The sequence below is a fragment of the Aethalodelphis obliquidens genome, unplaced genomic scaffold, assembly GCF_003676395.1.
Source record: "Aethalodelphis obliquidens isolate GAN/ISIS:26980383/991018 unplaced genomic scaffold, ASM367639v1 scaffold31, whole genome shotgun sequence".
Lineage (NCBI taxonomy): Eukaryota > Metazoa > Chordata > Mammalia > Artiodactyla > Delphinidae > Aethalodelphis > Aethalodelphis obliquidens.
In genome coordinates, this window is record NW_020837975.1 from 4,731,990 (window position 1) to 4,751,753 (window position 19,764).

The following is a 19,764-nucleotide window of genomic DNA, read 5'->3' on the forward strand; positions in this document are numbered from 1 at the left end:
CTTATCTAACCAGGGTACCTTTGGGCACAACCCCATTAAAAAAAGCCCTACCCTGGAAATCCAGATAATAGAGAGCCCAGAAACAAAGGCTATGGATATCTCACCATTGTCATTATAATCCACCATGCTCACTAACAGATCAGCTTTGCTTCTTCATTTATTAGTTTGCCATTTAAGATGCCAGTGAATTATTAAAAGATTGTATCCTTTCCCAACCAGGATGATGATAGTATTTTTGCTTCTCTGACTATAAAGAACTAAAATTAAAATTAGTTGCAAATTAGTGCCAATTTAGCTTACTTTTCAGCATCTCAAGCAGTGAACTGTGAAATGGTTGTGATAAAAGTGTGTTTATTCTTTCTGAGTCATGGCATCAGGTTGCTGTTTGGGGGAGGTAAATGTGTGATCTTTCCAGATACAGTTTTGCAGCTCATTTTACTAGACTTTACACAAAGGGCACTGGCTTCCAAAAACAGGAGTATGTGTGTATATCAGGATGGTACTTGCATCGTCAGCATCAGCCCCTAAGTCTTTTCATTACTTATCATCTTTCCCACCTCACAAGCCATTACACAGTAGGGTAAAGAGTAGCTCTTTCCTGTGAGAGTGAGTCACCTTTTGAGTTCAGATTGCGAGTTCAGCTTAGACAAATGAAAAGAACCAAAATGTGAGCTTATTGAGGGAAACAATCTATTTCCATCTCTTTCTGGCAAAACATAAGGAAGGTCTGAATTAAGAAGGCATTATTGGGTTGAAAAAAATCGTAACAATGGTAAATTGGTGTTTTCGGTGCTTTTTGTCAGTTCTCATTGGTCAAAGAGAGAGAAACCAGATCACATCTACAAACAAATGCTGTGAATGTTTAGAACAAGTGCCATCACACTGTTAAATGATAAAAGTCAAAAAGAACATTGTCAGGAGAGGGAAATAAAGACTGCCAGGGAACTCGAAAGGTATTTGAAGCCACTCTCCATGCTCTATTAGTGTTTTTACATACTCGGTAATATAAAGGAAGCAGGAGCTTAGAGCCCAGGGTGAAACAAGAAAACAAGCACGTTATACTAACAAGGCTAAGAGGCAGAGATTCCACTGTCACAGAGAACGTCACGTTGCTTAATTTCAACTTAAAGGGTGACTTGAATGCCTGGCCTTATGGAAATTTAGTGCTTTGTTATGGTTCATCTGAACTTGTCAGTTGGCCCCAAGCTGCGATAATCAACTTTTCAATGTCAGACTCATTTACTCCTCGAAGAATCCTGAAATAGCCATTCTCTCCCCAGGACTTTCCCCAGGAATTAGCAGCAATCTGCAGAAAAAAAAAAAAAAAAAACAACTGAATAATACTTGGATATTTTTTAATCCAACCTGTAAAGTTACAGGGGACTCTTATGTAGCTTTATATGCTTTTGACTTATAGATTGTGATTATTAAGAACCTACACATTTTGAAAAGAAGAACAAAACAATTTATTATTCATTGATTACATTAATATGCATATATACTCATGTTCATGATAACCAGAATTGATGAATTCCCCCAGAGTACAATAATAACATATGAGACTTTGAAATGCCACATCAGAAAATGACACACGCTGCAGTTACAGAGTGTCTATTATGTGACTGGCCCTGTGCTAAGCACGGGAGGAACCATGATAAAAAATATCCTATGTTAGACCTGCTTATGGTCTAATGAAGGATGGTCAATGTAAGGCAAGTACTAAGGTAGATATATGCACATGGAGAAGCATCTCACTCATCTAAATGGTTCAGGGAAGTTGTCATGATGTACCACATGTGATGCATATTAAAGCCTAGGAGTAAATTAACCAGATTAAAAACATGGAGGAAGGGAGATTCAGGTAAACAGTAAAAACATAAATATCAAAGCATGAAGCAGCATGAAGCAGAGAAATGAAGCAATAAAATTGTTATCATTAGATCATAAAACAGAAGCAGGTTGGTAGTTTATGAGGCTAGAAGGGGAGGAGAGGAAATCCATACTGAGAAAATAATGGTGAAAATGATGACAAGTTGTTGAGTTACTTCCAGCAGGAGTGCAGGTGGACAGATTTATATTTTGATTACATTATTCTGTATGAACTGAAATGGATGAATTTAAAAGGGTAGGAAAAAAACCCCACAGGGATGTAAACAGCTCTTTGCAGGAAACCGTCCTCAGCAGGAAACCCCTTTTCTTTTCACTTTAGCAAAGCTATATTTTAACTAAACTTAAACCGTCCACCCCCACGCTCTGCTCATCTCTGACCCAAGCACAGTTTTCAAATCTTTTGATCACACACTACTTTGCCTAATCTGTTGGTTCTTCCCATAGATCAAAGAAGTAGAAATGAAGAATAAATAACTAACAGATGACCAGATCTCTTCCCTAGCTTCCCCTTCAGTGATCTCCAGAACAAACTGTGTGAACAAGACAGAAACTAAAGAAAGATCACAAAAGTGCACAAGCCTGCAGGCAGTAGGGGATGGCAAGGTCTCTGACCCCCTATCCCAATGATTAACTGAGATTACTTCCCCTTTTCCCTTTAAAACTTTCATGGCCAAGAAGAATCTTTGGAGTTGGTTTTTGGGGGACACAAGTCTGCATTCTCCCCAGATTTCTGACTTTCTGATTAAAAGCAATTTTCCCTTCCACCTTTACTTCTGGACTCTCAGTTCTGTTGCATTAATCTATTTGTCTGTTTTTATGCCAGTATCATACTGTTTTGATCACTATAAATTTATAGTATAACTTGAAATCAGGAAATGTGATACTCCTTGCTTTGTTTTTCTTTCAAAGGACTGCTTTGGCTACTTGGAGTCTTTTTTGTTTCCATATAAATTTTAGGATTTTTTTTTCAATTTCTGTAAAAAATGCCATTGGAATCTTGATAGGGATTGCATTAAAGATATAGATGTTTTTGGTAGTATTGAAATTTTAACAATATCAATTCTTCCCCTTCATGAACACAGGATACCTTTTCATTTATTTGTGACATTTTTGATATCTTTCATCAATGTCTTATAGTTTTCAGAGTAGAGACCTTTCACCTCCTTGGTTAAGTTTATTCTGAAGTTTTTTCTTTTTTTTTGGATGCTATTGTACATGGGATTGTTTGTTTTCTTTATTTCTTTTTCAGATAATCTGTTGCTAGTGTCTAAAAGGCTACTGATTTTTGTATGTTAGTTTTGTTATCCTGTAATTTTACTGAATTAATTGATTTGATCTAAAAACTTTTGGGTGAAGTCTTTAGGATTTTCCAAACAGGTATACCTTGGAGACTTTGCAGGTTCAGTTCCAGAACACTGCAATAAAATGAATAGCACAATAAAGTGAGTCACATAAATTTTTTGGTTTCCTAGTGCATATAAAAGTTATGTTTACACTATACTGTAGTCTTTTAAGTGTACAATAGCATTACATCTAAAAACAAATGTGCATACTTTAATTAAGGATATTTTATTGTTAAAAAATGCTAACCATCATCTGATTATTTAGCAAGTTGAAATATTTTTGCTGGTAGAAGTTTTAAAATACTGCAAGAATTACCAAAATGTGACACAGAGACACAAAGTGAGCAAATGCTTTTGGAAAAATGGTGCCAATAGACTATTCAATATGGCCTATTGCCACAGATCTTCAATTTCTACAACAAAACAAAACAAAAAAAACAATATTTGTAAAGTGCAATAAAGTGAAGTGCAATGAAACATGGTATGCCTATATAAACTGCAAATAGAGACAGTTTTACTTCTTCCTTTCCAATTCTGATGGTTTTTATTTCTTTTTCTTGCCAGATGGCTCTGGAAAGGACTTCCAGTACTATGTTGAATAGGAGTGGTGAGAATGGGCACCATTGTCTTGTATCTCATCTTAGAGGAAAAGCTTTCAACTTTTCACCATTAAGTATAATGTTATCTGTGAGGTACATTCCTTCTATACTTGTTAAGAGTTTTTATCATTAACAAATGTAGAATTTTGTCAGATGTTTTTTCTGAATCTATTAAAATTGCTATATAATTTTTTCTTTCATTCTATTAATGTGATGTTTCACATTGATTGGTTCATGTGCGTTGAACCATCCTTGCATACCAGGTATAAATCACATGTGATCATGGTGAATGATTCTTTTAATGTGCTGCTAAATCAAATTTGCTGGCAATAAAATGCTCTTTTTTTTTTTTTTTTTTTTTGGTACACAGGCCTCTCACTGTTGGGGCCTCTCCCGTTGTGGAGCACAGGCTCTGGACGTGCAGGCTCAGTGGCCATGGCTCATGGGCCCAGCTGCTCCGTGGCATGTGAGATCTTCCCAGACCGGGGCACGAACCCACGTCCGCTGCATCGGCAGGCAGACTCTCAACCACTGCGCCACCAGGGAAGCCCTAAAATGCTGTCTTAATTGCTGTAGATTTATATAGTCTTGAAACCTGATAGTGTACATCCTCCAACTTTTTTCTTCTTTACTGTGACTATCTCGGGTACTCTAGGTCTTATGCATTTCCATTTAAAGTTTAGAATCATCTTTTCAGTATAAGCCTCTCTCCCCATCCAAAAAAAAAAAAATCTCTGCTGGGACATAGATTAGGATGTTACTAAATTAATAGATCAATTTGGGAAAGTTAATCTAGAGACTTCCAGGTCATCAATATGGTATAATTCTCCTTTTAGCTAGGTCTTCTTTAATTTCTCATAACACTAAAAATCTTGCACATTTTTCATTGACATATTCCCTAGGTTTTTATTTATTTATTTTTGGCTGCATTGGGTCTTCATTGTTGCGCAAAGGCTTTTCTCTAGTTGCATCATGTGGGGGGCTACTCTTCATTGTGGTGCACGGGCTTCTCATTGTGGTGGCTTCTCTTGTTGCGGAGCATGGGCTCTAGGCACACGGGCTTCAGTAGTTGTGGCATGCAGGCTCAGTAGTTGTGGCTCGTCAGCTCTAGAGTGCAGGCTCAGTAGTTGTGATGCACGGGCTTAGTTGCTCCACGGCATGTGGAATCTTCCCAGACCAGGGCTCGAACCCATGTCCCCTGCACTGGTAGGTGGATTCTCAAGCACCACCAGGGAAATATTTCCCTAGGTTTTTAACTAGTTACATCATTTTTTTTTTATATTAGGACTTTAATTGGGCAAAAAGGTTATTTTCTTCACAACGGTTACATTAATAAAAGGCTTTAAGCTGAAATTAGTCATTAAACCTAAGTCACTTGTATTTTCAAAAAACCAAGAAACAAATATAGACCAAAAATAATTACTTTCTCTTCAAAATATTTATAAAACTGGAAAGACTATCATACATAGAAAATTCTAATACTTCAAAGTAAAGCTGTGTTTTCCCTGGAAACTTGCTAAATTTTTCCTCAAAGATGTAGCAGGAGTGCAGTATAGCAGAAGCTGGACAGAGGACAGTCGCAGTTTATGCCCCTAACTAGATATTTCCTATACTTTGTCTAAGCCATCCAATTTTTGGTACTGTGCTACGGCAGCCCTAGCAAACTGATACACTTCTGTATTCCCTAGGGTTCATTTTTTATGTCGCCTACTAAATATCCCAGTAATATTCCTTAAAAAGAATAACTCAGTATAACTCTTTAAAAAACCAGACCATGACCTAGAGACTCTGTTCAGCTTATCTCCTCCCAGCTTATCTCCTCCTCTCTATTAAATTAAACCTTCATTTAATAGAGACAGCACTTCACTTTCCTTTCAGAAATAGTTCTGTAATTTGTTCTCAGTTTTTCAAAAATAAAAAATATATTGTTGAGGGATTTCCCTGGCAGTCCAGTGGTTAAGACTCTGCACTTCCACTGCAGGGGGCACGGGTTCGATCCCTGGTCAGGCAACTAAGATCCTATGTGTTACACAGTGCAGCCCAAAAAAAAAAAAAAAAATCTGGGAACTAAAAGAGCTAAGCAAAGTCCCAGAAGGCAAGAGGGAGAGGTAATATGAAAGAGAGGTTGAGAGACATAGAGGATAATACGAGAAGGACAATCACCTATTTAATAGAAAGGTCCAAAAGTAAAGGAAGGAAAGATGGTATATTCAGCTATCATAACAGAGACCTTTATAGTAGTCATCAATACCATGAATCCTCAGAATTGGAACACAAAAAGTCGCAATTCTTACACAAAATTTAACACTACAGATACTACAGCAATATAATCAGAATTATTTTGGTAATGTCAGGTCTACTCTCAGATCAGAAATTTCCTGGAGAGTAATCTCTCTCTCTCCTGGAATTTTAATTTCTGTAAGTAAAGACAGCAAGGTGTTTCTCTCACTGCTATAGATATAAGTAGAAATAATTATGAACTAGATGCAATACATGTAAGAAAAGGCAATAAGTTCATTATGAATTACAGTAATTATGACCCTTAGTAAAATGACATATCCCATTCAAAGAATTTCACACAAATATAAGAGTCTAAAATATATCCTAATTTTCAGGGACTGGCAATCAAATCTGCTATTTTATGATTCAATATGAAGTATAAAATACTTTCACCAGTAAGGGTTGGATTAAACAAATTTTCTTTTTAACACTTCACTCTGATTCTCCCTTGTCGCTTCTAAAACTATGATTTTTTTTGTTTATTTATTTATATATTTATTTATTATTAGTCATCCATTTTATACACATCAGTGTATACATGTCAGTCCCAATCTCCCAATCCATCACACCCCCACCCCACCCCACACCGCTTTCCCCCCTTGGTGTCCAAACGTTTGTTCTCTACATCTGTGTCTCAATTTCTGCTCTGTAAACCACTTCATCTGTACCATTTTCTACGTTCCACATATATGTGTTAATATAAGATATTTATTTTTCTCTTTCTGACTTACTTCACTCTGTATGACAGTCTCTAGATGCATCCACATCTCTACAAATGACCCAATTTTGTTCCTTTTTAAGGCAGAGTAATATTCCATTGTATATATTTACCACACCTTCTTTATCCAATCATCTGTCGATGAGCATTTAGGTTGCTTCCATGACCTGGCTATTGTAAACAGTGCTACAATGAATATTGGGGTGCATGTCTCTTTTTGAACTATGGTTTTCTCTGGGTTCTGGGTCATATGGTAATTCTATTTTTAGTTTTTTAAGGAATCTCCATACTGTTCTCCATAGTGGCTGTATCAATTTACATTCCCACCAACAGGGCAAGAGGGTTCCCTTTTCTCCACACCCTCTCCAGAAACTGTTGTTTGTAGATTTTCTGATGATGCCCATTCTAACTGGTGTGAGGTGATACCTCATTGTAATTTTGATTTGCATTTCTCTAATAATTAGTGATGTTGAGAAGCTTTTCATGTGCTTCTTGGCCATCTGAATGTCTTCTTTGGAGAAATGTCTATTTAGCTCTTCTGCCCATTTTTGGATTGGTCTGTTTGTTTTTTTAATATTGAGCTGCATGTGCTGTTTATATATTTTGGGTATTAATCTGTTGTCCATTGATTCATTAGCAAATATTATCTCCCATTCTGAGGGTTGTCTTTTGGTCTTGTTTATGGTTTCCTTTACTGTGCAAAATCTTTGAAGTTTCATTAGGTCCCATTTGTTTATTTTTGGTTTTATTTCCATTCTCTAGGAGGTGGATCAAAAAATATCTTGCTGTGATTTATATCAAAGAGTATTCTTCTTATGTTTTCTGCTAAGAGTTTTACAGTGCCCGGTCTTACATCTAGGTCTCTAATCCATTTTCAGTTTATTTTTGTGTATTGTGTTAGGGAGTGTTCTAATTTCATTCTTTCACATGTAGCTGTCCAGTTTTCCCAGCACCACTTAGTGAAGAGACTGTCTTTTCTCCATTGTATGTCCTTGCCTCCTTGGTAATAGATTAGTTGACCATAGGTGCGTGGGTTTATCTCTGGATTTTCTATCCTGTTCCACTGATCTATATTTCTGTTTTTGTGCCAGTACCATATTGTCTTGATTACAGTTGCTTTGTAGTATAGTCTGAAGTTAGGGAATCTGATTCCTCCAATTCCATTTTTATCCCTCAAGACTGCTTTGGCTATTTGGGGTCTTTTTTGTCTCCATACAAATTTTAAGATTTTTTGTTCTAGTTCTGTAAAAAATGCCACTGGTAATTTGATGGGGATTGCATTGAATCTGTAGATTGCTTTGGGTAGTATAGTCATTTTCACGATATTGATTCTTCCAATGCAAGAGCATGGTATATCTCTCCATCTGTTTGTATCACCTTTAATTTCTTTCATCAGTGTCTTATACTTTTCTGCATACAGGTCTTTTGTCTCCTTAGGTAGGTTTATTCCGAGGTATTTTATTCTTTCTGTTGCAATAGTAAATGGGAGTGTTTCCTTAATTTCTCTTTCAGAGTTTTCATCATTAGTGTATAGGATTGCAAGAGATTTCTGTGCATTAATTTTGTATCCTGCAACTTTACCAAATACATTGGTTAGCCCTAGTAGTTTTCTGGTGGTATCTTTAGGATCCTCTATGTATAGTATCATGTCATCTGCAAATAGTGACAGTTTTACTTCTTCTTTTCCAATTTGTATTCTTATTATTTCTTTTTCTTCTCTGATTGCTGTGGCTAGGACTTCCAAAACTATATTGAATAACAACGGTGAGACTGGACATTCTTGCCTTGTTCCTGATCTTAGAGGAAATGCTTTCAGTTTTTCACCATTGAGAATGATGTTTGCTGTGGGTTTGTCATATATGGCCTTTATTATGTTGAAGTAGTTTCCCTCTATGCCCACTTTCTGGAGAGTTTTTAATCATAAATTGGTGTTGAATTTTGTCAAAAGCGTTTTCTGCATCTATTGAGATGATCATACGGTTTTTATTCTTCAATTTGTTCATATGGTGTATCACATTGATTGATTTGCATGTATTGAAGAATCCTTGCATCTCTGGGATAAATCTCACTTGATCATGATGTATGATCCTTTTAATGTGTTTTTGGAGTCTGTTTGCTAGTATTTTGTTGAGGATTTTTGCATCTATATTCATCATTGAATCATTGGTCTGTAATTTTGCATCATTGGTCTGTAATTATCTGTTTTTATAGTATCTTTGTCTGCTTTTGGTATCAGGGTGATGGTGGCCTCATAGGATGAGCTTGGGAGTGTTTCTTCCTCTGCAATTTTTTGGAAGAGTTTGAGAAGGATGGGTGTTAGCTCTTCTATGAATGTTTAATAGAATTCACCTGTGAAGCCATCTGGTCCTAGACTTTTATTTGTTGGAAGATTTTTAATCACAGTTTCAGTTTCATTACTGGTGGTGGGTCTGTTCATATTTTCTATTTCTTCCTGGTTCAGTCTTGGAAAGTTATACCTTTCTAAGAATTTGTCAGTTTCTTCCAGGTTGTCCATTTTATTGGCATAGAGTTGCTTGTAGTAGTCTCTTAGGATGCTTTGTATTTCTGCGGTGTCTGTTGTAACTTCTCTTTTTCGTTTCTAATTTTATTGATTTTGGTCCTCTCCCTCTTTTTCTTGATGAGTCTGCCTAATAATGGTTTATCAATTTTGTTTATCTTCTCAAAGAACCAGCTTTTAGTTTTATTGATCTTTGCTATTGTTTTCTTTGTTTCTATTTCATTTGTTTCTGCTCTGATCTTTATGCTTTCTTTCCTTCTGCTAACTTTGGATTCTGTTTGTTCTTCTTTCTCTAGTTCATTTAGGTGTAACGTTAGATTGTTTATTTGAGATTTTTCTTGTTTCTTGAGACAGGCTTGTATAGCTATAAGCTTCCCTCTTAGAACTGTTTTGCTGCATCCCATAGGTTTTGGATTGCTGTGTTTTCATTGTCATTAGCCTCTAGGTATTTTTTGATTTCCTCTTTGATTTCTTCAGTGATCTCTTGGCTATTTAGTAATGTATAGTTTAGCCTCCATGTGTTTGAGTTTTTTATGTTTTTTTCCCTGTAATTGATTCCTAATCTCATAGCATTGTTGTCAGAAAAGATGCTTGATATGATTTCAATATTCTTCAATTTATTGAGGCTCGACTTGTGACGCAAGATGTGATCTATCCTGGAAAATGTTCTGGGTGCACTTGAGAAGAAAGTGTAACCTGCTGTTTTTGGATGGAATGTCCTATAAATATCAATTAAATCCGTCTGGTCTACTGTGTCATTTAAAGCTTGTGTTTCCTTATTAATTGTCTGGATGATCTGTCCATTGGTGTAAGTTAGGTGTTAAAGTCCCCCACTATTATTGTGTTTTGTCGATTTCCTCTTTTAGAGCTGTTAGCAGTTGCCTTATGTATTGAGGTGCTCCTATGTTGGGTGCATATATATTTATAATTTTTATATCTTCTTCTTGGATTGATATCTAGATCATTACATAGTGTCCTTTCTTGTCTCTTGTACCATTCTTTATTTTAAAGTCTATTTTATCTGATATGAGTATTGTTACTCCAGCTTTCTTTTGATTTCCATTTGCATGGAATATCTTTTTCCATCCCCACACCTTCAGTCTGTATGTGTCCTTAGGTCTGAAGTGGGCCTCTTGTAGACAGCATATATATGGGTCTTGTTTTTGTATCCATTCAGCCAATCTGTGTCTTTTGGTTGGATAATTTAATCCATTTACATTTAAGGTAATTTTCCATATATATGTTCCTATTCCCATTTTCTTAATTGTTTTGGGTTTGTTTTTGTCGGTCCTTTTCTTCTCTTGTGTTTCCCACTTAGAGAAGTTCCTTTAGCATTTGTTATGTAGCTGGTTTGGTGGTGCTGAATTCTCTTAGCTTTTGCTTGTCTGTAAAGCTTTTGATTTCTCCATCGAATCTGAATGAGATCCTTGCCAGCTAGAGTAATCTTGGTTGTAGGTTCTTCCCTTTCATCACTTTAAATATGTCATGTCACTCCCTTCTGGCTTGTAGAGTTTCTGCTGAGAAATCAGCTGTTAACCTTATGGGAGTTCCCTTGTATGTTATTTGTCATTTTTCCCTTGCTGCTTTCAATAATTTTTCTTTGCCTTTAATTTTTGTCAATTTGATTACTATATGTCTCAGCATGTTTCTCCTTGGGTTTATATGTTTGGGACTCGCTGTGCTTCCTGGACTTGGGTGGCTATTTCCTTTCCCACGTTAGGGAAGTTTTCAACTATAATCTCTTCAAATATTTTCTCAGGTCCTTTCTCTCTCTCTTCTCCTTCTGGGACCCCTGTAATGCGAATGTTGTTATGTTTAATGTTGTCCCAGAGGTCCTTAGGCTGTCTTCATTTCTTTTCATTCTTTTTCTTTATTCTGTTCCACAGCAGTGAATCCCACCATTCTATCTTCCAGGTCACTTACCCGTTCTTCTGCCTCAGTTATTCTGCTATTGATTCCTTCTAGTGTATTTTTATTTCAGTTATTGTATTGTTCATCTCTCTTTGTTTGTTCTTTAATTCTTCTAGGTCCTTGTTAAACATTTCTTGCATCTTCTTGATCTTTGCCTCTATTCTTTTTCCAAGGTCCTGGATCATCTTCACTATCATTATTCTGAATTCTTTTTCTGAAACATTTCCTATCTCCATTTCATTTAGTTGTTTTTATGGGGTTTTATCTTGTTCCTTCATCTGGCACATAGCCCTCTGCCTTTACATCTTTTCTATCTTTATGTGAATGTGGTTTTTGTTCCATAGGCTGCAGGATTGTAGTTCTTCTTGCTTCTGCTGTCTGCCCTCTGGTGGATGAGGCTATCTAAGAGGCTTGTGGAGGTTTCCTGATGGGAGGGACTGGTCTAGTTACATCATTTTAGGTCATGTTTATTTTTAATTTCCCATTGTTTCTTGTTACTATATAGAACTATAATTTGTTTCTTATATTTTTCTAATATCAAGAAAACTTGTTAAATATGCTTACTGTTTCTAATAGTTTATTTCTATATATATTTTTTTGATTTTCCATATTCATAATCATGTCATCTACAAATAACATCAGTTATATTTCTTTCCACACCCCCCTTTATTTTTTGTTTGTTTGTTTTACTGCACTAAGTGGAACCTTCAGTAAAATTTTGATTAAAATGTTGAGAATGAATGTTTTATTTTTCAGTGATAAGGGAAAAGCATTCAGTATTTTACCATTAATTATGATGTTAGCTATAGGGTTTTTGTGGATAAAGTTTATAAGGTGAAGGAAGGTAGGTTCTACTCCTAATTTTCTGAGGTTTTAGATCATAAATGACTTCTTTGGTCAGCAGGATTCTAAAATGACCCCCAAATTCCTCCTCCCTTGTGTAGTTTCCCCATATAATCCTTTCCATTTGAGTGTGGGAAGGACCTGAGAATATAATGGGATATCACTTCTGTGATTAGGTTATGTTATCTCACAAAGTTGAACAGATTTTGAAGATGTGATTCAAATTCCCAATCAATTGACTGTGAGTTAATTAAAAGGGAGATTATTCTGCCTATGTGAGCCCTGTAGAAGAGAGTCTAGAAATCAGAAATTGCTTTTTCCTAATAATCTTGAAGTTACCGTGTTTGGAAAGGATTTATGAGAGTACATATGAGGGGGCAGGTGGCAAAAAAACTGTTATTATTGCATCTTCTGTACAAATTAAGATAATCATGTTTATTTTTCCATCTTTTGTCTGGCATGTGAGGAACTATATTCATTGCTTTTACATGTAAAACCAACTTTGCACTCCTGCAATAAACCTCACTTGATCATAGTATATTGTCCTTTTAATATATTTTACAGATGTGATATTTTGTGTAGAATTTTGTGTTCATAAGAGATATTGTCCAGTAGTTTTCCTTTCTTGTGTTGTCCCTGTCAAGTTTTGGTATTGGTGTTATGCTGGTTCATGAAGTGTCTTGGGAACAGTTTTTTCTCTATTTCCTAAAAGATATTGACATAAAATTGATTTCATTTGTTCTTTAAATGTTTGGAAGAATTTACCAGTGAAGCAATTAGAGACTGGTGTTTCCTGTAAGAGTTTCTTTTTAATACAGAATCAGCTTTTCAAATAATATTATAACTGACTTTTCTATCTTCACCTTGTGTGAGTTTTGATGCTTTGCTTTCCAAGGAGTTTATTCATTTCATCTATATTTTCAAATATATTGACATAATGCTTGCATAGCATCTTGTATTACTTACTTAATATCTATTGAAACTGAAGAAAGTCCTCGTTTTACATTTCTATGTTATTTTTTTTTCTCTCTTGGTTTCTTTATGATCCTTCCTAGGAACTTAATCTTTTCAAAGAATCATATCTTTGCCCTCTTGATATTCTCTATTGCATGTCCACTTTTCTTCATTGATTTCTGCCCTTCTCCTTTTCATTCCCTTCATTCTATTTTTTGGAGGTCTGAGTTCTTTATCTAGCTTACTGGATTACTATTTTCAACTTTTCCTTTTTTAATATATGCATTGGTTTTAACCTTTCTTTTTTTCAAATACATGCATCTTCTATTACATTAAGTACTGCTTTAGCTAAGTAACACAAGTTTTGACATAACATACTCTGTAAAATTTCAATCCTTGCAGTTTGTTGAACTTACTTTATGACCCAGCATATAGTCAACTTTGGCAACTATTCCATATGCACTAAAAGAATGTATATTCATTAATAGTTGTATCTAGTATTCTATGAATTTTAATTACATAAAGCTAGCTAATAGTTTTTTTAACCTTCTATATCTTTACCTATATTTTAGCTGCTTACTCTGTGAAATAATAAGTGGGATGTGTTGAAATATGCAATAAAATTGTGGATTTGTCTTTCTCTTTTCTTCTGTAACTTTTGCTTTATATTTTTGATTTTGTGTTATCTTAGCTTTTGTTTGAATGAAAATGTTTCTGATTTGCCTTCTCTGAAGAAAGTTGCCATTGGATATAAAATTCTAGTTTCTCTTACTTAGAGTTTATTGAGCTTCCGAATTTAGGTTGGTGTCTTTCTATTTTGGAAAACTTTTGGTCGTCAGTTCTTCACATGTTGGTTCCACTTCATTCTCTCTCTCATCCTTCTGAGAATGCAGTTACATGTATGTTAAAACATTTGATTGTGTCCCACCCGTCTCTTCCCAGTGTTTTGGATTTTTCATTATATTTTCCTCTGTGTACTGCAAGTTGGATATATTTTATTGCATTTATTTAAGATATCTAAGTCTGCCTGTTATTTAACCCATATGTTGAGTTCTTAATTTCAGACATTGCACTCACACCTACAATAATTCTTTTCTTTTTGTGTATTGAAATCATTTGTTGAAATTCTCTATCTTTTCATCCATATTTTAAAAAATTTTTTACAATGGTTATTACATCTATTATTTCTATTGATAGTTTTTTCCCTTGGTTATTGGTCACATTTTTCTGCTACACATCTCAAAATTTTTTAATGCATGCTGGATACTTTGCCATAATAATTACAGTTGTCCCTTGGTATCGGTGGGGGATTGGTTCCAGGGGACCCCTTTCTCACTGCACCAAAATCCACAGATGCTCAAGTCTGCCAACTAAAAACTGACACCTGACATCTGCCTCTACAAGGATAAAGTCATTAGCCACTTCAGTCTCTGAGCTTCAACACACCTGAAAGGAGCTCAGGGTGTAGATCAGGAATGAGGCACACTGTGCTCTGGGGAAAAACTGGCAGAACAGGCCTTCAGATAATTAGATATTTTCAGAAGAAGATTTTATGAGTCCAAATTCTTGCATCTTCTCATATATAGAAAAGCACTAAAATCCTGAACGGAGACATCTGCTCCTTGTGACTAGCACTAACCTTCATGAAACTAGCAGCAAACTTCTGCAAAAATGTGTGCTTGATTACATGTATTCCCTCGTCACTAAAATCATATATATACAGACCTCTTCCCTATCTCTTCTGAGCAGTTCTTCAGAGCTATCTGAGATGCTGTCTCCTGAGCTATAGTCCCTATTTTGCCCCAAATAAAACTTAACTCACAACCCTCACATTGTGCAATTTTTTTAGTTGACAAGTCCCTTATTTAAAATGGCATAATATTTGTATGTAACCTACACACATCCTCTCGTATGCTTTAAACCATCTCCGCGTTACTTATAATACCTAATGCAATGTAAATGTTATGTAAGTAGTTGTAAATGCAATGTAAGCGATATGTAAATAGTTGCCTGTGTACAGCAAATACAAGTTTTGCCTTTTGGAACTTTCTGGAATTTTAAAAATATTTTTGATCCACAGTTGGTTGAATCTGTGGATGCAGAACCCTCAGATATGGAGGGCAGACTACATAGAGATTGACACTGTGATTATTTTCCAAAGAAGATTAGCCTTTTCTTCTCCTAGAGAGATATGGTAAGGGACTATTCCCCTCAATTTAGTAAAGAACTGAGTAGGATCAGGGCTAGAGGAAAGTTTTGGTTAAACTTAATTGCACCTGGTTTCAAATATTTCAGGGCTGTACCTACCATGTGTGTGTTTCAGGCTCTTTTCAGGCTTCTCCTACCCCGGGTTTGGCAATGCTGTAGATGATTTCACTCTGCCGTCCCCCCACCCTTAACTACTCACATTATTCTGCATTCAGAAATATTCCAGGAGGCTCAAATAATATATTCTCTTTCACATATCATAAATGTTAACTATTGAACACTAATTTTATTGACTATCTCAAGCTATTTTAATAAGGAAAATGATATTTAAGAAAGCTCAGTTCACATACAAAGAAACATCATTCTACTCAAAAGCATAACACCTCCATATGTCAACAAGACAAATACGAGTGGTGACCACATACTTGGGTGATTGATTTTTGTGAGTGCCTTGTGGAGAAATCTAATTAACAAGAGTCACTTGAGTGAGCACATGCCCTAATATTTAGTGTTTTATAAGTTATAATATGCCCTGTAATGCATACATTCAAGTTCAAATTCTATGATGAATATCATTACCTAAACTTTATTTCTGGGGGAAAAAAGGTATATAATATAAGGACCTGGGATAATTTTCTTTATTGTAATCAACTGAATATTTGAGATAATATATTCCAATCTTCTTCAAACTTTCTTACATATAACTTCTATTATTTTTTTAGACTAGATATTAGTTTTTTCTCAGTAAAGAATCATGTGTATGTTATAGTTGGCAAAAACAAAAACAAAACTATATATATATATATGTGTGTGTGTGTGTGTGTGTGTGTGTGTGTGTATTTGATACTAACATTACAAAAGTATCACCCATAGCAAAAATAATGTAAGAATACAAAGTTGATTGACACATATGTGAGAACTCTAATCATTTCTTTAATTTTAATATAGGTGATAACAGAACAAAAGTTATTCTGTTGATTCTCATTTTGAAAAATAATACTGATTCATCTGTTACAATTTGAGATAAGAGGAGTTGTAAAATGTTATTATAATATAAATGATTATAATGGATTTTCTGTTGGAGAAAATACCAGTATTACAAATTATATTACAGTGACTTAGGATATGACTAAATAATACAAAGCTGGGAATACAGACACAGATGATTCTAAAATACTCACTTCACAGTAGAAATTTATTGAAAAGCATTACATACCCAAAATTTTTCTTTCCGCCCCTTTGCTCCTCTCAGTGTGCCCCATCTAAAAATAACAATAAAAAAACATGGTTTAAAATGTTTGAGTTACATCTTGATAAAATTCAACTTATTATCAGAATTATATCTTTTCCTTTCTCTTTGCCTCACTGTGTTTTATTATGGAACTGTCATCATTGCCTACAGAAATGTGCATGTATCATTTTCGTTTTAACCAAAACTTCATTGACTTCTTCAGAATATACTCATCTATGTCCAAATGGCTTGAAATCAAACTCTTTGACAAAAGGATATAAGTCTTAGGGCAGCGGGGATGCAGGGGTTTTAAAGTACTTAAAGATGCCTCCCTTCTTCATATTTCACCTTCTGAAACTCTGCCAAAAATCTCCAAGACTACTGATAAAAAACATAATGTAAATTAAGATAACTGTTGTAGAAAAGAGCATTTATGTAAAAATATTCATATGCATATATTATTCTAGAAAATGGCTGTATGCCTAATGTGGCATTTCTATATATACATGTACATATGGAAATCGAATACTATATTCTCAGTACTGAGCCATTCTCAATGTAGCAGGTAACAGTTCATAAAATATACAGGTCTACAATACCTCATTTCTTTTCTCTTGACTAAACCCAGTGACATAGATGTTACTAACATGTTCTATTTACTAACGAAATATCAAGACCTGTCCAAGATCACAGAATGTTGTTGAGCCAGCATTCCAAATTTCGTGTTCTTAACATGCCATATTGCCTCTCTTGTAAATATACAGTCCCCAACTGCAGTGTGTCCTGAGTGACATCAGTTTTATGTGGAGAAAGTATATTGACCACCACTTTCATGCACTTTGGTGGATTATGAGAAAATAATCCTGCCCACTTCAATTCATTCCTAATACCCCAAATCTCAATGTCAGAGTGGTATGCCATCGTATAAAAGAACATTCTGGAAGAGGTACAAATTTGTTGTTCAAATATTTTCAACATATTCATTTGCCAGAAAGCTGTTTTTCATAGGGTATAAAATAGAATGATGGCACCACAGCATAGAAGTATTGCTTAAAGATGACAGGTTTATTGTAAGGATCTTGGGGCATTCAAGGGAGTATGCAATAATGCATTTGGATCCTTTGGTACGAGAGTGAGGGAAGAAAAAAGTGATTTGGGAAATAGGAAAACACTAAAGAACAATTTTTCTTTAGTTTGTTCCTGATGGAGACTAGGACTGGTAATTGCACTGATTGCCATGTCTTTTTTAGTTATCTATGCACAGAGCAGTGGACTGAAACACTTTAGGGTTTCAAATATTCTAGCCGCTTTAACATGTAAGTTCAAACTGGTTCAGTTTTCAAAATCATTTTGCAGTTTTGTAATTGTACCTACCTCCTTGTAACTTTTCTAAAAAAGCTATCACCATTGAAAAAATTTACCAGTCATACTATGTGCCCCAAATCTTCTAAGGTCATTATGTACTTCAAGCAGTGACCATATCTGAAACCTTGAGTTGCTCATTTTTTACTCATGACTTTTATGACAATTTCAGGAAGACTGTACCACTCAAGCAAACTTCCTTTCAGGCAGTCTGAACACTAGTTACTTTAGCTATTTACATGAAATACAAAATATCAATACAAGACTAAATCAGAAAAATTTAAGGAATCGTATGACTCCAAAACAATACAGGCAGGAGAGGATCCCCATATCTGAGATCCCACCAGACATGGTGAGAAGTTGAGATCCGTCTTGCTTGAGGCACTAAGGAGCCTCATAAGAAAGAACTCCCAATCAAGAAAGAGGTATTCAGACATGACAAGCTCAATCCAATAATTAAGCCCTCATCAAAAGCGAGGAAGAGCCACTGAGAGTATGATTTGTTCCCAGCCACTCAGATACATCCAAACTTAGCTCCACACTGAACTCAGCTAAGTTTGGAGTTGGGGGAGAAGCAAGTCAGACTTGTTATTAAAATCTGATAGAGCTATTTCACTAAAAACTGTATATTCCATAAAACACTTTAATGATAATCAAATAGAGGGTAATACCAAAAGTGGATAAAGGTTTCTTTCCCACTTTGTAAGATATTTCTAACTTCCTGGGCTCCACTGCATTGAGAATGGTGCATGGGAAGACAAAGTAGTATAACAGAGGGAATTGGAAGACATACAGGCAAAATACACTATGAAGTAAGTATTGCATTTATTATTAAGTCCATTTTAGATACTACTAGGCACTCTCAGAAATATTGAGACATTATTTTGGGGCATGAAGATCCACAACTGCATATAGGGTTAAGATTTACCCAGATGATGACTACACATAATTCCATTAACAGCAGATCAAAGATTAACTACAGTGGACCCTTGAACAATATGGGTTTGAACTGTGCGGGTCCACTTATACAGGGGTTTCTTTAACTAAATACATATTACAGTACTATAGGGTCTGCAGTTGGTTGAATCCGTGGATGAGGACTATGGAGTTAAAAAAGTAAAAAAGTTACATGCAGGATTCCAAATGTGTGGGTCAGTGGCCCTGACCCCAGCATTGTTCAAGGGTCAATTGTAATTCTAAGGAAACATTTCCTCACAAAGGAGGAGAGGCACTTCAGAATGTAGTTGTATAATTTTTCTTATTGTAGTATTATCAAATAAGTTAAAAGTGGACTAAACTACATTATTTTGGAGATATCTAGGAAATACAAACTATCACTTTTGTTCAAATGGCCATATTTTTCATATGTTCCTATATATTTTGTTATGATTATCTAAATAATATTTTAATGATATAATAGCATTATTATCTTGCAAATCTATCAACTCTTTGAAGTTGCTATAAATTTCTTTTCAGGAAGTACTGTTGTTTATTATAACCTTAAGATGCATTATTTTGAGCACCATTTTTAACCCAGGGAGAATGCCAGCATTAAAATTATTATAAACATTCTCAAAATGGACAGAAAAAGTTAATCAAGACTTCAAATAAAGGTGAGGGAGGAAAAGGAAAATAAGTCTGCTGAAGCTGATAGTTTCAGGGGCTTGGATGCTTGTGAAAAAAATTATAGACAAAGGATGTGGACCTTTATGCAAAATTCAGTTGGAAAGAAAATACCACAGCTCATCACAGAAGCTAATGTTCAGTTCCCCTATGTTACCACCTCTGTGTCAAATGACAAGCAAGTTTCATCCATCAGAGGGTCTAATGTTTGCACTGCGACCTTCAGCTATCTTTTGTTTCCTCTATCTTCAGTAGACTGTTCCTCAGATGGTAATCAAATATCC

General features: G+C 35.2%; 1 protein-coding gene across 1 annotated transcript in view; it reads right to left on the reverse strand.

Annotated features, from left to right (window-relative positions):
• Positions 1-670: 670 nt before the first annotated feature.
• Positions 671-19,764, reverse strand: part of TINAG (tubulointerstitial nephritis antigen) — a 94,620-nt gene continuing 75,526 nt past the window's right edge. Inside the window, exons 10-11 of the mRNA XM_027126889.1 lie at positions 16,481-16,526; positions 671-1,306 (exon numbers count right to left, since the gene is read on the reverse strand). Coding sequence (XP_026982690.1) covers positions 1,172-1,306; positions 16,481-16,526 — 181 coding nt within the window. The 3' untranslated portion in view covers positions 671-1,171. The remainder of the gene's footprint in view (positions 1,307-16,480; positions 16,527-19,764) is intronic.